The 24,288-nt window shown below is 51.6% G+C and overlaps 1 protein-coding gene across 1 annotated transcript in view; it reads left to right on the forward strand.

Annotated features, from left to right (window-relative positions):
- The window catches only part of DCAF5 (DDB1 and CUL4 associated factor 5), a 363,408-nt gene that overhangs the window by 279,059 nt on the left and 60,061 nt on the right, over window positions 1–24,288 (forward strand). Inside the window, exon 7 of the mRNA XM_078659462.1 lies at window positions 18,061–18,127. Within this exon, the coding sequence (XP_078515588.1) occupies window positions 18,061–18,127 (67 nt within the window). The remainder of the gene's footprint in view (window positions 1–18,060; window positions 18,128–24,288) is intronic.

Genomic DNA, 24,288 nt, shown 5'->3' on the forward strand with positions numbered 1-24,288 from the left:
CCAGGGAAAGTCGTAAACCAGTGCAGCAAAAAGCAAAAATCGGGGTGATCATAGGATTGCAGACCCTACTCTCCTACATGACCCCCCCCCAAACTTTGGGACAATAAACTAACCTTGACCAGGTGAGTCTTCTTGCTCTAAGTGGAAATACCTGGAGAGCCCATCAGCATTGCTGTGATCAGTCCCAGGTCTATGCTCCACTGTAAAATCCATCCCCTGTAGGGAAATGGACCACCTAAGCAGTTTGGGGTTTTCACCCTTCATCTGATTTAGCCACAAGAGGGGCTTATGGTCTGTCTGAATGGTGAAGTGAGTGCCAAACAAGTAGGCCCTCAGCTTCTTCAGGGCCCAGACCACAGCAAAGGCCTCCCTCTCAATAGCTGACCAATTTTTCTCTCTGGGTGTCAACCTTCTACTAATGAAAGCAATAGGCTGATCATTACCATCAAAATTCAGTTGAGACAGAACAGCTCCCACACCCAACTCAGAAGCATCTGTTTGGACAATGAATGGCTTGGAGTAATCTGGACTCTTGAGGATAGGTGCTGTGCACATGGCCTGCTTTAGGTCATTGAATGCTTTCTGACAGCTTGCTGTCCACTGAACTTTCTTTGGCATCTTCTTGCTTGTCAGGTCATTAAGGGGGGTCACTATGGACCCATAATTTCTGACAAACTTCCTATAGTACCCAGTCAGGCCCAAGAAAGCTCGAACCTGAGTCTGGGTGATTGGAGGAGTCCAGTCCTTGATGGCCTGTATCTTACTCTCCAGTGGCTGAACCTGGCCTCCACCTACAAGGTGGCCCAGGTATACAACCTGTGACTGCCCTATCTGGCACTTTGTGGCCTTGATAGTGAGGCCTGCCTTTTGCAGGGCCTCTAACACTTTCCTCAGGTGGACCAGGTGATCCTCCCAGGTGGAGCTAAAGACAGCAATATCGTCAAGATAAGCTGCACAGAAGTCATCCAGCCCAGTGAGGACTTGATTCACCAACCTTTGGAAGGTGGCAGGTGCATTTTTCAGTCCAAAGGGCATTACCACAAATTGATAATGCCCTCCAGGGGTAGAAAATGCTGTCTTGGGTTTGGCTTCCTCAGCTAACCTGATTTGCCAATACCCAGCTGTCAAATCAAATGTGCTTAAGAAGTTGGCAGAAGCCAATCTATCTATAAGCTCATCTGCTCTTGGTATTGGGTGGGCATCAGTCTTAGTGACTGCATTGAGGCCTCTGTAGTCTACGCAAAACCTCATCTCTCTCTTACCACCCTGGGTGTGAGGCTTTGGCACTAGAACTACTGGGCTAGCCCAAGGGCTATCTGAGGGCTCAATGACTCCCAGTTCCAACATCTTTTGCACTTCAGTTTTGATGCAGTCTCTAACATGATCAGGCTGTCTGTAGATTTTACTCTTGACAGGCAGACTGTCTCCAGTGTCAACATCATGGGTACACCAATCAGTTTGGCTGGGTGTCAGAGAGAACATATGTCGAAAGGATTGCAGAACTTGCCTGCAATCCTGTTGCTGATGTTCAGTGAGGCTGCCACAAAAGACAACACCATCAACTGACCCATCATCAGGATTCTGAGTGAGCAGGTCTGGGAGAGGGTCACTCTCTTCCTCCTGTCCCTCATCTGTGGCCATGAGCAAGCTCATGTCCTTCCTGTCAACATATGCCTTGAGCCTGTTAACATGGAGCACTCTGAGAGGGCTCCTGGGAGTTCCAAGGTCCACCATGTAGGTAACCTCTCCCTTTTGCTCAATGATGGTGTGGGGCCCAGACCATTTGTCTTTCAGAGCTGCTGGGGCCACTGGCTCCAGCACCCACACCTTCTGTCCTGGCTGGTACACAGTCAGTACAGCCTTTTGGTCATGCCAAGCTTTTTGAAGTTCCTGGCTGGCCTCAAGGTTTTTAGATGCCTTTTCCATATACTCAGCCATCCTGGAGCGGAGACCAAGTACATAGTCCACTATGTTGGTTGCAGGCTTTTTGAGAGGTCTCTCCCATCCTTCCTTCACCAAACACAGGGGTCCCCTTACAGGATGCCCATACAGAAGCTCAAAAGGGCTGTAGCCAACCCCCTTCTGTGGGACCTCTCTGTAAGCAAACAAGAGGCAGGGGATCAGGACATCCCATCTTCTCCTAAGAGGTTCAGGTAGTCCATGAATCATCCCTTTCAGGGTCCTGTTGAATCTCTCAACAAGCCCATTGCATTGTGGATGATAGGGTGTGGTGAACTTGTAGTTCACACCACACTCTTTCCACATGGCAGTCAGATATCCTGACATGAAGTTTGTACCTCTGTCAGAAACGACCTCCTTAGGGAAACCCACTCTGGAGAACACTCCAACTAGGGCTCTTGCCACTACAGGGGCTGTAGTGGTCCTAAGGGGAATAGCCTCAGGATACCTGGTGGCATGGTCCACCACCACCAGTATAAACTTGTGTCCTGATGCTGTCTGGGGTTCCATTGGACCAACAATGTCAATCCCCACTCTTTCAAAGGGAACCCCCACCACAGGTAGTGGTATGAGGGGGGCCTTTGTTGTGCCACCTGACTTACCACTGGCTTGGCAAGTGACACATGAGCGACAAAACTCCTTGGTATTCTCATTCATATGGGGCCAGTGAAAGTGTGAGACAAGCCTGTCCCAAGTCTTTGTCTGACCTAAATGACCTGCAAGGGGAATCTCATGGGCCAAGGTGAGAAGGAAACCTCTCAGAGACAAGGGGATGACCAGCCTCCTGGTTGCACCAGGCTTGGGGTCTCTTGACTCAGAGTACAGGAGTCCATCTTCCCAGTATACCCTGTGGGCACCTGTGGCATTCCCTGCAGCCTCAGCAGCAGCCTGCTGTCTGAGGGGTTCAAGGGAAGGGCAGCTCAACTGTTCCTTCCCCAGGTCTGCTCTGGAGGGTCCCCCTGAGCCCAGAAACTCAACTTGATCAAGTTCAAGCTCTTTAGGCTCAGTTTCCCTCAGCTCTTCTAGATCAGCCTCCTCAGAGACTTGATCCTCAACCTGGGGCAAGGGGGAAGGCAAAGCCTTACCCTTACTGCTCTTCTTCTTGGGAGGTGTCTGGTCCATAATTTCAGGATCCAGCACCTGTTCAGTGGGGCATCTTCTGGCCTGTGACCTAGTCACAGCAAGCACATGTGCTGGCAAGCCTAACATCTCCATGTGAGTCCTCTGCTCCACTTCTGACCATTGTGATGACTCCAAATCATTGCCCAACAAACAATCAACTGGGAGGTCTGAACTGACTACAACTTTCTTTTGTCCCTTCACTCCACCCCAGGAGAAAGCCACAATTGCCACACTATGACTAGTAGTGACATTGCTGGCATTGGTCACCAGGAAATCAGTACCTGGCATGATCTGTCCAGGGTCCACAAAGTTAGGTGTCACCATGGTGACACTGGCACAAGTGTCCCTATAGGCCTGAGCCATTTTGCCATTAATCAAAGGTGTCTGCCTGTATTTGCCCAAAGTATTGGGACTTATTTCAGGGGACATATCCATATCCCCTGTACAGACAAGGACAGCCTGAGTGAGTGTGCCAACTAAGTTGTCAGACCCCTCAGTACCCAAGGTTAACCCAACTAATGCCTTGGGAGTGACACTACCACTACTGACTGTACTAGGGGGTGCAGTTGCTTTAGGAGCTGTAGTGGCAGGAGTTTGTCCTCCTCCTCTTTTGGTGCACTCACTAAACCAGTGAGATTTACTTTTGCAGTACTGGCACCACCTTTTTGACTGGCCTTCTTGAGTCTTCTTCTTCTGGGAAGCCTGACCCCCACCCTCTTTGGTTTGTTGGGGACCTGGTGAAGACTTCTGGTCATTTTGCTCATTCTTAACATTACCCTTTTGGTCTGCTTTCTTCTGACCACCCTGGTTCGGGTTCTGGTTCTGCTTGATCCTTGTCCTGACCCATTTGTCTGCCTTCTTTCCCAATTCTTGGGGAGAGGTCAGATCTGAATCAACAAGGTGCTGGTGCAGCAACTGGTTCTGACAATTGTTCAAAATTTGTTCTCTCATCATTAGATTATACAATCCTGTGTAATCTGTAACCTTGCTACCCAGCAACCAGCCCTCCAAAGCCTTAGTGGCACAATCCACAAAATCAGACCAGTCCTGAGACTGAGTTTTCTGGGTGTCTCTGAACAGCAACCTGTACTGCTCAGTGGTTAAACCAAACCCATCAACCAGTGTATTCTTCAGGACCTGGTAATTGTTAGCATCCTCCACTCTTGTAGTGAGGAGCTTATCTCTACCTTTACCATCAAAGGAGAGCCACAGTATAGCTGCCCACTGACTCTGGGGAATGCCCTGCACAGTGCAGGCCCTCTCCAGAGCAGCCATCCATTTCTGGATGTCATCCCCTTGCTTAAATGGGGGCACTATTTTAGTCAGGTGTTTAGTATCTAAACCCTTCTCTCTATCTCTTGGGAGATTGCTGCCACCAGTGGGAGCTAGCCCACTCATCTGCTGCTCTCTTGCCAGGGCAAGCTTCTCTTTGGCCAGGGCAATTTCTTCCCTTTCAATCCTCAGTTCAGCTTGTCTCATCCTAGCCTCATGCTCCTTTCTCTGAGGGGAAGTAAATCTCCTCTGTGGAGGATTCCTTCTCCCCTGAGAAGAGGCATTAGAGTGCAGAGATCTATTGGAGTCCCTAGAAAGAGATCTATCTCTCCTAACTCCAAGGTTAGGCCCACTTCGGGTTAGTACTGGGGGGCCCCCAGATCCTAGCCCAAGTAAGTCTAAGTTGGTCCTAGTTAGCCTTCTGACTACCTCAAGACCCTTGTCTACCTCATCCCCAGAGAGTACCTCCTGTTCCTCCTCCTCAACTGCTGAATCAGTGTTGGGGAGATCTGGATCCCCAGAGGTTCCCTCTAAGGCTGGCATGTTCTCATGTAACTGAGAAAGCTTTCTGGCATCATATGTCTCTAAGAGACCTATCAGAAAGGGAGTGGTGGGGTTAGACCCCTGCTTCAGTTTTCTGGAGACACAGATTTGTCTCATCTCCTGAAAGCTGAGAGCTGCATATCTTGAAGTGACCTGTGGAGGGTCAACACTGACCAGGGGAGTCTCAGTAGATTCTCCCTGGGTAGACATGCTTTTCTAGTGAGGTGTAAGTGGTGCACTTACCTACACTATATGTTTGCCTACTGATCCCTTGCTAGAGTTGTAGTTTAGGGTGTGCTAGGCCCTAGGAGCTACAACAGCTGGTTCAGTAGAACTCAGAGTATTCTAAGCTAAGTTATATGTACCTTTAGTACTTATGTGATCTTTCACAAGATATTCTTAGGGCATGTGTGGTAAAACAACAGCAAGCTCAAATCCCAACCGCTGCTCACCAATGTGAGAAGTTGGCCTGATGTGCAGTGCTCACTATTCTAGTGATCACTATATATCAGTCCAAACAACCCTTATTGATGATTGGTTGTAAGTCAACCTTATAGACCAGCTATCCTAGTAGCATGGATACGAGCAGTCTAAGGCTAAGACTCTAGAGGGCGTGTTAAGCCAGCTGTTTTACCATCACATTACCCCTTGAACACCCAGTGAAAGGACACCACACAAGTGTTATGAAAATAAACAATGTATTTATTAGAATCACAACAACCCTGTACTCTTTATGAGGACAGGGTGCTAAGCACACAACAAAACTCTTACGAAAATACTTTTAAGTTAGCACGTTACACAAATGCCCGAGGGGCACGAAAAACCATATACACTAAAAGTGGAATGCGAATTACTAGCAGGTAAGTAACAGTTCTAATAGGCTTTGGAATCGCTAGGACTGGACTAGGGAATCGTTAGATTACTTCTAGGAGACCTAGGGGACTCGGGTGCAGAGTGTGCACTCTCACGCGGGATGCGGGACAAAGTCTATGGAGGCTAGTAAAGGCAAAGTTAGTGTTCACGGGCGAACCCGACCTGGTGGGAAGAAAACGACAGTGGATCCTGACCCTAGGATAGTGAGGCTATGCTGGGACACCGAAGTGCCGAAGTTACCTAGCCCAGGGGCTGCAGCTGCATAGGTCTGAAAAGACGTCGGGAATCTCGTTGCCGGACCAGGAGCCTGGAAGGAAGAAGTTGCTGGCAGGCGACCAGTGAAGAAAAGTTCGATGGATCCAAGCCTGGATCAAGGAAGAAGAAAACCTGAAAGCAGAGGGGACCAAGTTCTTGAATCACTAGCCAGTGATTAAGTGGGCACCAGGATGGCACCGGGCGAAGTCACCGCAGTCAGGTGAGTGGGCGCTGCTGGGCTCTGCAGTCTCTCGGACCAGGAGGCGTTGTCGGCGACCAGGATGGAGGTGCGAGCTGTCCCACGAAGGATGAAGTCGTCGGCGTCGAATTTACCCAGGACTGGGCAACAAGCCTTGGCTAATTCAAGCCCACGCGGTGGACTCAAAATGGCGTCTTGAGTGGACCAGGAGGGTCCGGGGTGCTCCTCTTCTGGAAGGGAGCAAGGGCCAGTCTGGAGCAACCAGACCAGGCAGCAGAAATGTCGTCGGGCGTCGTCAGGAAGGCCACAAGCCAGCGGGCTAGTAGCCAAACAACGCGGTGAGCAGCAAAAAGCAGAAGGGCCCCACGCAGATCGTGGAGATGCTGGGGGGCTGCTCTTCGGTGCTGGAGCTGCTCAGGGTGGGGGCTTCTCGGACCCCAAAGCACTCACCAGTAGATTACTCGGCGGGCTTGCTGAAAAGAAGTCGTGCAGTCTTGAAGATGGCCGGTCCCTCGAGGTCTCGTCACACCCACGAATCTCAGCGTGACTGATGATGCAGGTAGAGGTCAGAGGTGCCAGGGAAGCCGGTTCTCGTCGAGCTGGGCAGTCTTGATCCGGAGGAGAGACTTGCAGCAGACCGCAGTGTCCTTAGATGGTGCCTGCGGATGCAGGGTGACTACTCCTTAGTCACAAGGGAGAAATCTTAGGAAGAAGTCTTGAGTTCCTTTCGTGGAAAGTAGTTTCAGGATTCAAAGATGATCTGATTTGGAAGGGGGCCAGTCTCTACCTTTATCCTGTAAAAAGGGGCTGGCACGCGACTAAGTCCTGCCCTATGGGTGGGACTGGGAGGGGGGTGGTTACACCCACTTCCTTGGCGGGCTTTTCCCCAGCACAGGGTCTGGAGTGACCCTGGAACTGGTTCCAGCCAGCCTATGCACAGTGAGCACCGGGGTGCCACGTGCAGTCACCTTCCTCTAAAGCCCTGCCTACCTACAATACACAAAACCCTGTCTGGGACGGTGCTGGCACCGCCCCTGGCAGGAAACCCTTTGTCCTTATCTCCTGCTCTGGGAGGACTCCCAGCAGCAGGAGGGCAGACTTGTGTCTCGGTGGCAGCATCCATTTTGTGGATGCTAAGGCTCTGTCTGACTTTTAACCGGGTTATAGGTTACATGCATGTCGTGTCCCTCTAGAAGGGTGGAATGCTAACCCCGTCGCCAGAATTGGCGAGGGGTTAGTATTCCAATTCGTATGACACCTTACTCGACATGTTTTGATAAAGCGATACCAGAGTTGGCACATAACCGCGAGGATTATAATGCACTTAAGAGTATATGGTATGCGATATCATGGAAACGGCTAAGGGATAGATCCCGAAAGCCGCAGACAGGCTCAGCTCATGCCAGAGCACCATCTCACACGATTCCAAGCACTCTGCCTTCAGGATTGTTAAGGCCTGCCATAGGAGTGACTGATAGGAGATCTGTGTGTCCATTTTAGGGTTAGATATAGGTATACAATATCTAAAGCAAAGGGTGAGTACACCACCTTGCCCCAGCTGTCGTGCAGCCAGTTGTGTCAGTTTTAGTTAGTCAATCCAGGGGTGGCACAGTACATGCTTCAGCCCCTGGGAGACTTCTGGGTGCACCTCAGCCCTGGGTACAGGGACTTGGAGAGGGCCCAGTGCCAATTCAGTACCTGAGTACAATTTGGATAGAGAGAACAGCTAGGCTGTGGGTCTGATTAGCAGGCCCACAGCCAGGGAAAGTCGTAAACCAGTGCAGCAAAAAGCAAAAATCGGGGTGATCATAGGATTGCAGACCCTACTCTCCTACATGACCCCCCCCCAAACTTTGGGACAATAAACTAACCTTGACCAGGTGAGTCTTCTTGCTCTAAGTGGAAATACCTGGAGAGCCCATCAGCATTGCTGTGATCAGTCCCAGGTCTATGCTCCACTGTAAAATCCATCCCCTGTAGGGAAATGGACCACCTAAGCAGTTTGGGGTTTTCACCCTTCATCTGATTTAGCCACAAGAGGGGCTTATGGTCTGTCTGAATGGTGAAGTGAGTGCCAAACAAGTAGGCCCTCAGCTTCTTCAGGGCCCAGACCACAGCAAAGGCCTCCCTCTCAATAGCTGACCAATTTTTCTCTCTGGGTGTCAACCTTCTACTAATGAAAGCAATAGGCTGATCATTACCATCAAAATTCAGTTGAGACAGAACAGCTCCCACACCCAACTCAGAAGCATCTGTTTGGACAATGAATGGCTTGGAGTAATCTGGACTCTTGAGGATAGGTGCTGTGCACATGGCCTGCTTTAGGTCATTGAATGCTTTCTGACAGCTTGCTGTCCACTGAACTTTCTTTGGCATCTTCTTGCTTGTCAGGTCATTAAGGGGGGTCACTATGGACCCATAATTTCTGACAAACTTCCTATAGTACCCAGTCAGGCCCAAGAAAGCTCGAACCTGAGTCTGGGTGATTGGAGGAGTCCAGTCCTTGATGGCCTGTATCTTACTCTCCAGTGGCTGAACCTGGCCTCCACCTACAAGGTGGCCCAGGTATACAACCTGTGACTGCCCTATCTGGCACTTTGTGGCCTTGATAGTGAGGCCTGCCTTTTGCAGGGCCTCTAACACTTTCCTCAGGTGGACCAGGTGATCCTCCCAGGTGGAGCTAAAGACAGCAATATCGTCAAGATAAGCTGCACAGAAGTCATCCAGCCCAGTGAGGACTTGATTCACCAACCTTTGGAAGGTGGCAGGTGCATTTTTCAGTCCAAAGGGCATTACCACAAATTGATAATGCCCTCCAGGGGTAGAAAATGCTGTCTTGGGTTTGGCTTCCTCAGCTAACCTGATTTGCCAATACCCAGCTGTCAAATCAAATGTGCTTAAGAAGTTGGCAGAAGCCAATCTATCTATAAGCTCATCTGCTCTTGGTATTGGGTGGGCATCAGTCTTAGTGACTGCATTGAGGCCTCTGTAGTCTACGCAAAACCTCATCTCTCTCTTACCACCCTGGGTGTGAGGCTTTGGCACTAGAACTACTGGGCTAGCCCAAGGGCTATCTGAGGGCTCAATGACTCCCAGTTCCAACATCTTTTGCACTTCAGTTTTGATGCAGTCTCTAACATGATCAGGCTGTCTGTAGATTTTACTCTTGACAGGCAGACTGTCTCCAGTGTCAACATCATGGGTACACCAATCAGTTTGGCTGGGTGTCAGAGAGAACATATGTCGAAAGGATTGCAGAACTTGCCTGCAATCCTGTTGCTGATGTTCAGTGAGGCTGCCACAAAAGACAACACCATCAACTGACCCATCATCAGGATTCTGAGTGAGCAGGTCTGGGAGAGGGTCACTCTCTTCCTCCTGTCCCTCATCTGTGGCCATGAGCAAGCTCATGTCCTTCCTGTCAACATATGCCTTGAGCCTGTTAACATGGAGCACTCTGAGAGGGCTCCTGGGAGTTCCAAGGTCCACCATGTAGGTAACCTCTCCCTTTTGCTCAATGATGGTGTGGGGCCCAGACCATTTGTCTTTCAGAGCTGCTGGGGCCACTGGCTCCAGCACCCACACCTTCTGTCCTGGCTGGTACACAGTCAGTACAGCCTTTTGGTCATGCCAAGCTTTTTGAAGTTCCTGGCTGGCCTCAAGGTTTTTAGATGCCTTTTCCATATACTCAGCCATCCTGGAGCGGAGACCAAGTACATAGTCCACTATGTTGGTTGCAGGCTTTTTGAGAGGTCTCTCCCATCCTTCCTTCACCAAACACAGGGGTCCCCTTACAGGATGCCCATACAGAAGCTCAAAAGGGCTGTAGCCAACCCCCTTCTGTGGGACCTCTCTGTAAGCAAACAAGAGGCAGGGGATCAGGACATCCCATCTTCTCCTAAGAGGTTCAGGTAGTCCATGAATCATCCCTTTCAGGGTCCTGTTGAATCTCTCAACAAGCCCATTGCATTGTGGATGATAGGGTGTGGTGAACTTGTAGTTCACACCACACTCTTTCCACATGGCAGTCAGATATCCTGACATGAAGTTTGTACCTCTGTCAGAAACGACCTCCTTAGGGAAACCCACTCTGGAGAACACTCCAACTAGGGCTCTTGCCACTACAGGGGCTGTAGTGGTCCTAAGGGGAATAGCCTCAGGATACCTGGTGGCATGGTCCACCACCACCAGTATAAACTTGTGTCCTGATGCTGTCTGGGGTTCCATTGGACCAACAATGTCAATCCCCACTCTTTCAAAGGGAACCCCCACCACAGGTAGTGGTATGAGGGGGGCCTTTGTTGTGCCACCTGACTTACCACTGGCTTGGCAAGTGACACATGAGCGACAAAACTCCTTGGTATTCTCATTCATATGGGGCCAGTGAAAGTGTGAGACAAGCCTGTCCCAAGTCTTTGTCTGACCTAAATGACCTGCAAGGGGAATCTCATGGGCCAAGGTGAGAAGGAAACCTCTCAGAGACAAGGGGATGACCAGCCTCCTGGTTGCACCAGGCTTGGGGTCTCTTGACTCAGAGTACAGGAGTCCATCTTCCCAGTATACCCTGTGGGCACCTGTGGCATTCCCTGCAGCCTCAGCAGCAGCCTGCTGTCTGAGGGGTTCAAGGGAAGGGCAGCTCAACTGTTCCTTCCCCAGGTCTGCTCTGGAGGGTCCCCCTGAGCCCAGAAACTCAACTTGATCAAGTTCAAGCTCTTTAGGCTCAGTTTCCCTCAGCTCTTCTAGATCAGCCTCCTCAGAGACTTGATCCTCAACCTGGGGCAAGGGGGAAGGCAAAGCCTTACCCTTACTGCTCTTCTTCTTGGGAGGTGTCTGGTCCATAATTTCAGGATCCAGCACCTGTTCAGTGGGGCATCTTCTGGCCTGTGACCTAGTCACAGCAAGCACATGTGCTGGCAAGCCTAACATCTCCATGTGAGTCCTCTGCTCCACTTCTGACCATTGTGATGACTCCAAATCATTGCCCAACAAACAATCAACTGGGAGGTCTGAACTGACTACAACTTTCTTTTGTCCCTTCACTCCACCCCAGGAGAAAGCCACAATTGCCACACTATGACTAGTAGTGACATTGCTGGCATTGGTCACCAGGAAATCAGTACCTGGCATGATCTGTCCAGGGTCCACAAAGTTAGGTGTCACCATGGTGACACTGGCACAAGTGTCCCTATAGGCCTGAGCCATTTTGCCATTAATCAAAGGTGTCTGCCTGTATTTGCCCAAAGTATTGGGACTTATTTCAGGGGACATATCCATATCCCCTGTACAGACAAGGACAGCCTGAGTGAGTGTGCCAACTAAGTTGTCAGACCCCTCAGTACCCAAGGTTAACCCAACTAATGCCTTGGGAGTGACACTACCACTACTGACTGTACTAGGGGGTGCAGTTGCTTTAGGAGCTGTAGTGGCAGGAGTTTGTCCTCCTCCTCTTTTGGTGCACTCACTAAACCAGTGAGATTTACTTTTGCAGTACTGGCACCACCTTTTTGACTGGCCTTCTTGAGTCTTCTTCTTCTGGGAAGCCTGACCCCCACCCTCTTTGGTTTGTTGGGGACCTGGTGAAGACTTCTGGTCATTTTGCTCATTCTTAACATTACCCTTTTGGTCTGCTTTCTTCTGACCACCCTGGTTCGGGTTCTGGTTCTGCTTGATCCTTGTCCTGACCCATTTGTCTGCCTTCTTTCCCAATTCTTGGGGAGAGGTCAGATCTGAATCAACAAGGTGCTGGTGCAGCAACTGGTTCTGACAATTGTTCAAAATTTTGTTCTCTCATCATTAGATTATACAATCCTGTGTAATCTGTAACCTTGCTACCCAGCAACCAGCCCTCCAAAGCCTTAGTGGCACAATCCACAAAATCAGACCAGTCCTGAGACTGAGTTTTCTGGGTGTCTCTGAACAGCAACCTGTACTGCTCAGTGGTTAAACCAAACCCATCAACCAGTGTATTCTTCAGGACCTGGTAATTGTTAGCATCCTCCACTCTTGTAGTGAGGAGCTTATCTCTACCTTTACCATCAAAGGAGAGCCACAGTATAGCTGCCCACTGACTCTGGGGAATGCCCTGCACAGTGCAGGCCCTCTCCAGAGCAGCCATCCATTTCTGGATGTCATCCCCTTGCTTAAAGGGGGGCACTATTTTAGTCAGGTGTTTAGTATCTAAACCCTTCTCTCTATCTCTTGGGAGATTGCTGCCACCAGTGGGAGCTAGCCCACTCATCTGCTGCTCTCTTGCCAGGGCAAGCTTCTCTTTGGCCAGGGCAATTTCTTCCCTTTCAATCCTCAGTTCAGCTTGTCTCATCCTAGCCTCATGCTCCTTTCTCTGAGGGGAAGTAAATCTCCTCTGTGGAGGATTCCTTCTCCCCTGAGAAGAGGCATTAGAGTGCAGAGATCTATTGGAGTCCCTAGAAAGAGATCTATCTCTCCTAACTCCAAGGTTAGGCCCACTTCGGGTTAGTACTGGGGGGCCCCCAGATCCTAGCCCAAGTAAGTCTAAGTTGGTCCTAGTTAGCCTTCTGACTACCTCAAGACCCTTGTCTACCTCATCCCCAGAGAGTACCTCCTGTTCCTCCTCCTCAACTGCTGAATCAGTGTTGGGGAGATCTGGATCCCCAGAGGTTCCCTCTAAGGCTGGCATGTTCTCATGTAACTGAGAAAGCTTTCTGGCATCATATGTCTCTAAGAGACCTATCAGAAAGGGAGTGGTGGGGTTAGACCCCTGCTTCAGTTTTCTGGAGACACAGATTTGTCTCATCTCCTGAAAGCTGAGAGCTGCATATCTTGAAGTGACCTGTGGAGGGTCAACACTGACCAGGGGAGTCTCAGTAGATTCTCCCTGGGTAGACATGCTTTTCTAGTGAGGTGTAAGTGGTGCACTTACCTACACTATATGTTTGCCTACTGATCCCTTGCTAGAGTTGTAGTTTAGGGTGTGCTAAGCCCTAGGAGCTACAACAGCTGGTTCAGTAGAACTCAGAGTATTCTAAGCTAAGTTATATGTACCTTTAGTACTTATGTGATCTTTCACAAGATATTCTTAGGGCATGTGTGGTAAAACAACAGCAAGCTCAAATCCCAACCGCTGCTCACCAATGTGAGAAGTTGGCCTGATGTGCAGTGCTCACTATTCTAGTGATCACTATATATCAGTCCAAACAACCCTTATTGATGATTGGTTGTAAGTCAACCTTATAGACCAGCTATCCTAGTAGCATGGATACGAGCAGTCTAAGGCTAAGACTCTAGAGGGCGTGTTAAGCCAGCTGTTTTACCATCACATTACCCCTTGAACACCCAGTGAAAGGACACCACACAAGTGTTATGAAAATAAACAATGTATTTATTAGAATCACAACAACCCTGTACTCTTTATGAGGACAGGGTGCTAAGCACACAACAAAACTCTTACGAAAATACTTTTAAGTTAGCACGTTACACAAATGCCCGAGGGGCACGAAAAACCATATACACTAAAAGTGGAATGCGAATTACTAGCAGGTAAGTAACAGTTCTAATAGGCTTTGGAATCGCTAGGACTGGACTAGGGAATCGTTAGATTACTTCTAGGAGACCTAGGGGACTCGGGTGCAGAGTGTGCACTCTCACGCGGGATGCGGGACAAAGTCTATGGAGGCTAGTAAAGGCAAAGTTAGTGTTCACGGGCGAACCCGACCTGGTGGGAAGAAAACGACAGTGGATCCTGACCCTAGGATAGTGAGGCTATGCTGGGACACCGAAGTGCCGAAGTTACCTAGCCCAGGGGCTGCAGCTGCATAGGTCTGAAAAGACGTCGGGAATCTCGTTGCCGGACCAGGAGCCTGGAAGGAAGAAGTTGCTGGCAGGCGACCAGTGAAGAAAAGTTCGATGGATCCAAGCCTGGATCAAGGAAGAAGAAAACCTGAAAGCAGAGGGGACCAAGTTCTTGAATCACTAGCCAGTGATTAAGTGGGCACCAGGATGGCACCGGGCGAAGTCACCGCAGTCAGGTGAGTGGGCGCTGCTGGGCTCTGCAGTCTCTCGGACCAGGAGGCGTTGTCGGCGACCAGGATGGAGGTGCGAGCTGTCCCACGAAGGATGAAGTCGTCGGCGTCGAATTTACCCAGGACTGGGCAACAAGCCTTGGCTAATTCAAGCCCACGCGGTGGACTCAAAATGGCGTCTTGAGTGGACCAGGAGGGTCCGGGGTGCTCCTCTTCTGGAAGGGAGCAAGGGCCAGTCTGGAGCAACCAGACCAGGCAGCAGAAATGTCGTCGGGCGTCGTCAGGAAGGCCACAAGCCAGCGGGCTAGTAGCCAAACAACGCGGTGAGCAGCAAAAAGCAGAAGGGCCCCACGCAGATCGTGGAGATGCTGGGGGGCTGCTCTTCGGTGCTGGAGCTGCTCAGGGTGGGGGCTTCTCGGACCCCAAAGCACTCACCAGTAGATTACTCGGCGGGCTTGCTGAAAAGAAGTCGTGCAGTCTTGAAGATGGCCGGTCCCTCGAGGTCTCGTCACACCCACGAATCTCAGCGTGACTGATGATGCAGGTAGAGGTCAGAGGTGCCAGGGAAGCCGGTTCTCGTCGAGCTGGGCAGTCTTGATCCGGAGGAGAGACTTGCAGCAGACCGCAGTGTCCTTAGATGGTGCCTGCGGATGCAGGGTGACTACTCCTTAGTCACAAGGGAGAAATCTTAGGAAGAAGTCTTGAGTTCCTTTCGTGGAAAGTAGTTTCAGGATTCAAAGATGATCTGATTTGGAAGGGGGCCAGTCTCTACCTTTATCCTGTAAAAAGGGGCTGGCACGCGACTAAGTCCTGCCCTATGGGTGGGACTGGGAGGGGGGTGGTTACACCCACTTCCTTGGCGGGCTTTTCCCCAGCACAGGGTCTGGAGTGACCCTGGAACTGGTTCCAGCCAGCCTATGCACAGTGAGCACCGGGGTGCCACGTGCAGTCACCTTCCTCTAAAGCCCTGCCTACCTACAATACACAAAACCCTGTCTGGGACGGTGCTGGCACCGCCCCTGGCAGGAAACCCTTTGTCCTTATCTCCTGCTCTGGGAGGACTCCCAGCAGCAGGAGGGCAGACTTGTGTCTCGGTGGCAGCATCCATTTTGTGGATGCTAAGGCTCTGTCTGACTTTTAACCGGGTTATAGGTTACATGCATGTCGTGTCCCTCTAGAAGGGTGGAATGCTAACCCCGTCGCCAGAATTGGCGAGGGGTTAGTATTCCAATTCGTATGACACCTTACTCGACATGTTTTGATAAAGCGATACCAGAGTTGGCACATAACCGCGAGGATTATAATGCACTTAAGAGTATATGGTATGCGATATCATGGAAACGGCTAAGGGATAGATCCCGAAAGCCGCAGACAGGCTCAGCTCATGCCAGAGCACCATCTCACACGATTCCAAGCACTCTGCCTTCAGGATTGTTAAGGCCTGCCATAGGAGTGACTGATAGGAGATCTGTGTGTCCATTTTAGGGTTAGATATAGGTATACTATATCTAAAGCAAAGGGTGAGTACACCACCTTGCCCCAGCTGTCGTGCAGCCAGTTGTGTCAGTTTTAGTTAGTCAATCCAGGGGTGGCACAGTACATGCTTCAGCCCCTGGGAGACTTCTGGGTGCACCTCAGCCCTGGGTACAGGGACTTGGAGAGGGCCCAGTGCCAATTCAGTACCTGAGTACAATTTGGATAGAGAGAACAGCTAGGCTGTGGGTCTGATTAGCAGGCCCACAGCCAGGGAAAGTCGTAAACCAGTGCAGCAAAAAGCAAAAATCGGGGTGATCATAGGATTGCAGACCCTACTCTCCTACATACCCCATTACATATCACTGTATGCAGATGATCTGCTTCTGTTTTTAGACAACACTGAGGATTCGTTGCAGAGTGCAGTATCCCTGCTCTCGCAATTTGGTGAACTTTCGGGCTTGCAAGTGAACTGGCGTAAGACATGTCTCTTCCCGTTGAAACCGTGTGCACAACTGCCGCAGTTGCTTGGGGGGATGACATGGGAACCAACCTGTCTGACATACTGGGGGGTCCGAATCTATCATGCTGCCACGATCATGCTGGAGGGGAACGTGGGGCGCTGTATCAGTGCTCTGAAGGGAAGCATGGCGTTCTGGTCTACTCTCCCTCTTTCGGTTGTGGGGAGAGTGGCCCTTCTTAAAATGGTGGCCTTACCTCGATTACTTTATTATTTCCGAACCTTGCCAGTATGGGTCCCTTTGAGCATGTTTAGAGAATTGCGCTCTATGATTACTGGCTTTCTGTGGGGGACTGGTCGACGGAGGGTAGCGTTGACAACATTGATGAGGCCCAAGGCCGAGGGCGGAATGGCGGTTCCCGACTTCGAGCTTTACTACTTGGCTGCCCAGCTACAGGTGCTTACGCAAAACGTTGCAGCGGAATTTCGGGGTCCTGAAGGATTACGAGGTGCGGGGATACAGAGGCATATCCTTTCATACATAATATTGCAACAAAAACTTAACCTAAAGGATTTGACAATAGAAGAGAAAACCCTTAGGCTCTGTTGGAATAGGAGCCAGTGTAGAGCTGGGGTGGTTCACCCGTATGCGCCTGAAATCCCATTGGGGATGCTGACGGCACTGCAACATGGTGGAGACTGGTCCCCCCTCATGGAGTGGGAACGGTTGGGACTCCAAATGGTAGGCGATTTATATGAAGATGGGGTGCTGCTGACATTCCAGGCCTTACAGGAAAGGTATGGTCTCACAGATGGTAGCTTCCTGATTCACGCGGCAGTAACGACGGCAATTCGGAAACATTGGAAGGGGGGACAGGTAGAACCAATGACCACTATGGCTTGCCAGTATGTAGTAATGGCTGCGGGGACATTTAAGGCAGTCACATGCCTCCAGTCTCGGATGCTGCGCGAGGGACTCCGGCCACTAGATGACCTAAAACTGAAATGGGAGGCGACCATAGGCAAACCGATACCGGACACAGTATGGGGCCGCGTCCTGGGGAGAACATGGAAGGGGAGCAGAAACGCGCGTTTCCAGCAAGTACAATTTTTTATTTTGCACCGTGCTTGCCTAACCCCAGGGAAGATCCAGAAATACTTTCAGGTCCATAGCGCAGCGTGCCCTAGATGTTCAGAACAAGGCGCGGAATTTGAACACATGCTCTGGAGCTGCCCAGCTCTGGGAAGGTATTGGGTGGAAGTAGGGGAGCTCCTCAATGAGGTCACTGATAGACATTTAACCTTTGACACTGCTGTGTGCCTACTACACTGGTTCCCGCACACACCCAAAACTAAGATAACCAGTAAGTTCATTGATTTAGGCCTACTCTTGGCAAAGCGGGAAATTACTTGGCACTGGAAATCGAAAGAAGGACCATCGAGTAAGAGGTGGCGAGCAGAGTTACATAAATGGGCTAGTAGTGAGAGCTCCGTTAGGTTTCAACAGGCCAAGCGAACGACCAATGAAAAAGCTTTAGAAATGGCCATGGCTTGGGACACGATGGTGCAGGCTCTACTGAATTCTCAGAGGGAGGCGGAAGATTGAAAAGTGAAGAGCATACATGTGACAATTAATAAGCGCACTGTATTATGAGTATTCCCATTATCGTTGGTGCTATGTTGTGATAAATATATTTTGAAATGTATCCACACCAATTACCGAATGGGGGGTGGGGGGGGGGGTCTGAGGGGTTTGGTTGGGGATAAACTTGAAGATATATTTGATGGGTCTACGTGAAATGGATGCTAATTTTGATTTGTATGATGACTAAAAATCAATAAAATATGTTTTCAAAAAATAAAAAAAACTAGCATGCACTAAGCATTTGCATATTTTGTTTTAACAGTATGTCCTCTCCGGCTCAGATGACTTCAACCTGTACATGTGGAAGATCCCCACAAATCCAGAAGCAGGTGAGTGTATCTGCCTGACATTTGGTGACCATGTGTCTATCTGACATCGAGTAACTGACTGTATCTGCCAGACATCGGGTGACTGTATCTGCCAGACATCGGGTGACTGTGTCTGCCTGACATCTGGTGACTGTGTCTATCTGACATCGGGTGACTGCATCTGCCTGACATCTGGTGACTGCATCTGCCTGACATCGGGTGACTGCATCTGCCCGACATCTGGTGACTGTATCTGCCTGACATCTGGTGACTGTATCTGCCGGACATCGGGCGACGGTGTGCCTTCCTGACATCGGGCGACGGTGTGCCTTCCTGACATCGGGCGACGGTGTGCCTTCCTGACATCGGGCGACGGTGTGCCTTCCTGACATCGGGCGACGGTGTGCCTTCCTGACATCGGGCAACGGTGTGCCTTCCTGACCTATGGGCGACGGTGTGCCTTCCTGACATCGGGCGACGGTGTGGCTTCCTGACATCGGGCGACGGTGTGCCTTCCTGACATCGGGCGACGGTGTGCCTTCCTGACATCGGGCGGCGGTGTGTCTTCCTGACATCAGGCGGCGGTGTGTCTTCCTGACATCGGGCGACGGTGTCTCTTCCTGACATCGGGCGACGGTGTCTCTTCCTGACATTGGGTGAAAGGGCGTCTTCCTGACATTGGGTGAAAGGGCGTCTGCCTGACATTGGGTGAAGGGCGTCTGCCTGCCATTGGGTGATGGTGAGTCTGCCTGCCATTGGGTGATAATGCTTCTGCCTGACATTGGGTGAATATGTCTGCCTGACATTGGGTGAATATGTCTGCCTGACATTGGGTGAATATGTCTGCCTGACATCGGGTGACAGTGTATCTACTTGACATCGGGCGATAGTGTATATGTCATTCATTGGGTAACAGTGTGTCTGCCTGACTTTGGGTGACCGTGTGTCTGCCTGACATTGGGTGACCGTGTGTCTGCCTGACATTGGGTGACCGTGTGTCTGCCTGACATTGGGTGACCGTGTGTCTGCCTGACATTGGGTGACCGTGTGTCTTCCTGACATTGGGCGACGGTGTGTCTTCCTGACATCGGGCGACGGTGTGTCTTCCTGACATCGGGCGACGGTGTGTCTTCCTGACATCGGGCGACGGTGTGTCTTCCTGACATCGGGCGACGGTGTGTCTTCCTGACATCGGGCGACGGTGTGTCTTCCTGATATTGGGCGACGGTGTGTCTTCCTGACATTGGGCGACGGTGTGTCTTCCTGACATTGGGCGACGGTGTGTCTTCCTGACATTGGGCGACGGTGTGTCTTCCTGACATTGGGCGACGGTGTGTCTTCCTGACATTGGGCGACGGTGTGTCTTCCTGACATTGGGCGACGGTGTGTCTTCCTGACATTGGGCGACGGTGTGTCTTCCTGACATCGGGCGACGGTGTGTCTTCCTGACATCGGGCGACGGTGTGGCTTCCTGACATCGGGCGACGGTGTCTCTTCCTGACATCGGGCGACGGTGTCTCTTCCTGACATTGGGTGAAAGGGCGTCTTCCTGACATTGGGTGAAAGGGCGTCTGCCTGACATTGGGTGAAGGGCGTCTGCCTGCCATTGGGTGATGGTGAGTCTGCCTGCCATTGGGTGATAATGCTTCTGCCTGACATTGGGTGATAATGCTTCTGCCTGACATTGGGTGAATATGTCTGGCTGACATTGGGTGAATATGTCTGCCTGACATCGGGTGACAGTGTATCTACTTGACATCGGGCGATAGTGTATATGTCATTCATTGGGTAACAGTGTGTCTGCCTGACTTTGGGTGACCGTGTGTCTGCCTGACATTGGGTGACCGTGTGTCTGCCTGACATTGGGTGACCGTGTGTCTGCCTGACATTGGGTGACCGTGTGTCTGCCTGACATTGGGTGACCGTGTGTCTGCCTGACATTGGGTGACCGTGTGTCTGCCTGACATTGGGTGACCGTGTGTCTGCCTGACATTGGGCGACGGTGTGTCTTCCTGACATTGGGCGACGATGTGTCTTCCTGACATCGGGCGACGGTGTGTCTTCCTGACATCGGGCGACGGTGTGTCTTCCTTACATCGGGCGACGGTGTGTTTTCCTGACATCGGGCGACGGTGTGTCTTCCTGATATCGGGCGACGGTGTGTCTTCCTGACATTGCGCGACGGTGTGTCTTCTTGACATTGGGCGACGGTGTGTCTTCCTGGCATTGGGCGACGGTGTGTCTTCCTGGCATTGGGCGACGGTGTGTCTTCCTGACATTGGGCGACGGTGTGTCTTCCTGACATTGGGCGACGGTGTGTCTTCCTGACATTGGGCGACGGTGTGTCTTCCTGACATTGGGCGACGGTGTGTCTTCCACATTGGGCGACGGTGTGTCTTCCTGACATTGGGCGACGGTGTGTCTTCCTGACATTGGGCGACGGTGTGTCTTCCTGACATTGGGCGACGGTGTGTCTTCCTGACATTGGGCGACGGTGTGTCTTCCTGACATTGGGCGACGGTGTGTCTTCCTGACATCGGGCGACGGTGTGTCTTCCTGACATCAGGCGACGGTGTGTCTTCCTGACATCGGGCGACGGTGTGTCTTCCTGACATCGGGCGACGGTGTGTCTTCCTGACATCGGGCGACGGTGTGTCTTCCTGACATCGGGCGACGGTGTGTCTTCCTGACATCGGGCGACGGTGTGTCTTCCTGACATCGGGCGACGGTGTGTCTTCCTGACATCGGGCGACGGTGTGTCTTCCTGACATCGGGCGACAGGGCGTCTGCCTGACATTGGGTGAAAGGGCGTCTGCCTGACATTGGGTGAAAGGGCGTCTGCCTGACATTGGGTGATAATGCTTCTGCCTGACATTGGGTGATAATGCTTCTGCCTGACATTGGGTGATAATACTTCTGCCTGACATTGGGTGATAATACTTCTGCCTGACATTGGGTGAAGGGCGTCTGCCTGCCATTGGGTGATGGTGAGTCTGCCTGCCATTGGGTGATAATGCTTCTGCCTGCCATTGGGTGAATATGTCTGCCTGACATTGGGTGAATATGTCTGCCTGACATTGGGTGAATATGTCTGCCTGACATTGGGTGAATATGTCTGCCTGACATCGGGTGACAGTGTATCTACTTGACATCGGGCGATAGTGTATATGTCATTCATTGGGTAACAGTGTGTCTGCCTGACTTTGGGTGACCGTGTGTCTGCCTGACATTGGATGACCGTGTGTCTGCTTGACATTGGGTGACCGTGTGTCTGCCTGACATTGGGTGACCGTGTGTCTGCCTGACATTGGGTGACCGTGTGTCTTCCTGACATTGGGCGACGGTGTGTCTTCCTGACATTGGGCGACGATGTATCTTCCTGACATCGGGCGACGGTGTGTCTTCCTGACATCGGGCGACGGTGTGTCTTCCTGACATCGGGCGACGGTGTGTCTTCCTGACATCGGGCGACGGTGTGTCTTCCTGACATCGGGCGACGGTGTGTCTTCCTGATATTGGGCGACGGTGTGTCTTCCTGACATTGGGCGACGGTGTGTCTTCCTGACATTGCGCGACGGTGTGTCTTCCTGACATTGGGCGACGGTGTGTCTTCCTGACATTGGGCGACGGTGTGTCTTCCTGGCATTGGGCGACGGTGTGTCTTCCTGACATTGGGCGACGGTGTGTCTTCCTGACATTGGGCGACGGTGTGTCTTCCTGACATTGGGCGACGGTGTGTCTTCCTGACATTGGGCGACGGTGTGTCTTCCTGACATTGGGCGACGGTGTGTCTTCCTGACATTGGGCGACGGTGTGTCTTCCTGACATTGGGCGACGGTGTGTCTTCCTGACATTGGGCGACGGTGTGTCTTCCTGACATCGGGCGACGGTGTGGCTTCCTGACATCGGGCGACGGTGTCTCTTCCTGACATCGGGCGACGGTGTCTCTTCCTGACATTGGGTGAAAGGGCGTCTTCCTGACATTGGGTGAAAGGGCGTCTGCCTGACATTGGGTGAAGGGCGTCTGCCTGCCATTGGGTGATGGTGAGTCTGCCTGCCATTGGGTGATAATGCTTCTGCCTGACATTGGGTGATAATGCTTCTGCCTGACATTGGGTGAATATGTCTGGCTGACATTGGGTGAATATGTCTGCCTGACATCGGGTGACAGTGTATCTACTTGACATCGGGCGATAGTGTATATGTCATTCATTGGGTAACAGTGTGTCTGCCTGACTTTGGGTGACCGTGTGTCTGCCTGACATTGGGTGACCGTGTGTCTGCCTGACATTGGGTGACCGTGTGTCTGCCTGACATTGGGTGACCGTGTGTGTAGGAGAGTAGGGTCTGCAATCCTATGATCACCCAGATTTTTGCTTTTTGCTGCACTGGTTTACGACTTTCCCTGGCTGTGGGCCTGCTAATCAGACCCACAGCCTAGCTGTTCTCTCTATCCAAATTGTACTCAGGTACTGAATTGGCACTGGGCCCTCTCCAAGTCCCTGTACCCAGGGCTGAGGTGCACCCAGGAGTCTCCCAGGGGCTGAAGCATGTATTATGCCACCCCTGGATTGACTAACTAAAACTGACACAACTGGCTGCACGACAGCTGGGGCAAGGTGGTGTACTCACCCTTTGCTTTAGATATAGTATACCTATATCTAACCCTAAAAATGGACACACAGATCTCCTATCAGTCACTCCTATAGCAGGCCTTAACAATCCTGAAGGCAGAGTGCTTGGAATCGTGTGAGATGGTGCTCTAGCATGAGCTGAGCCTGTCTGCGGCTTTCGGGATCCATCCCTTAGCCGTTTCCATGATATCGCATACCATATACTCTTAAGTGCATTATAATCCTCGCGGTTATGTGCCAACTCTGGTATCGCTTTATCAAAACATGTCGAGTAAGGTGTCATACGAATTGGAATACTAACCCCTCGCCAATTCTGGCGACGGGGTTAGCATTCCACCCTTCTAGAGGGACACGACATGCCTGTAACCTATAACCCGGTTAAAAGTCAGACAGAGCCTTAGCATCCACAAAATGGATGCTGCCACCGAGACACAAGTCTGCCCTCCTGCTGCTGGGAGTCCTCCCAGAGCAGGAGATAAGGACAAAGGGTTTCCTGCCAGGGGCGGTGCCAGCACCGTCCCAGACAGGGTTTTGTGTATTGTAGGTAGGCAGGGCTTTAGAGGAAGGTGACTGCACGTGACACCCCGGTGCTCACTGTGCATAGGCTGGCTGGAACCAGTTCCAGGGTCACTCCAGACCCTGTGCTGGGGAAAAGCCCGCCAAGGAAGTGGGTGTAACCACCCCCCTGCTAGTCCCACCCATAGGGCAGGACTTAGTCGCGTGCCAGCCCCTTTTTACAGGATAAAGGTAGAGACTGGCCCCCTTCCAAATCAGATCATCTTTGAATCCTGAAACTACTTTCTGCGAAAGGAACTCAAGACTTCTTCCTAAGATTTCTCCCTTGTGACTAAGGAGTAGTCACCCTGCATCCGCAGGCACCATCCAAGAACACTGCGGTCTGCTGTAAGTCCTTCCTCCGGAATCCGACTGCCCAGCTCGACGAGAACCGGCTTCCCTGGCACCTCTGACCTCTACCCACCTCTACAGCCCAGCTGAGAACCGTGGGTGCGACGAGACCTCAAGGGACCGGCCATCTGCAAGACTGCACGACTTCTTTCCAGCAAGCCCGCCGAGTAATCTACTGGTGAGTGCTTTGGGGTCCGAGAAGCCCCGACTCTGAGCAGCTCCAGCTCCGAAGTGCAGCCCCCCAGCATCTCCACGATCTGCGTGGGGCCCTTCTGCTTTCCGCTGCTCACCGCGTTGTTTGGCTACTAGCCCGTTGGCTTGTGGCCTTCCTGACGACGCCCGACGACATTTCTGCTGCTGGTCTGGTTGCTCCAGACTGGCCCTTGCTCCCTTCCAGAAGAGGAGCACCCTGGACCCTCCTGGTCCACTCAAGACGCCATTTTGAGTCCACCGCGTGGGCTTGAATTAGCCAAGGCTTGTTGCCCAATCCTGGGTAACTTCGACGCCAACGACTTCATCCTTCGTGGGACAGCTCGCACCTCCATCCTGGTCGCCGACAACGCCTCCTGGTCCGAGAGACTGCAGAGCCCAGCAGCGCCCACTCACCTGACTGCGGTGACTTCGCCCGGTGCCATCCTGGTG

The sequence above is a fragment of the Lissotriton helveticus genome, chromosome 9, assembly GCF_964261635.1.
Source record: "Lissotriton helveticus chromosome 9, aLisHel1.1, whole genome shotgun sequence".
Taxonomy (NCBI): Eukaryota; Metazoa; Chordata; class Amphibia; order Caudata; family Salamandridae; genus Lissotriton; species Lissotriton helveticus.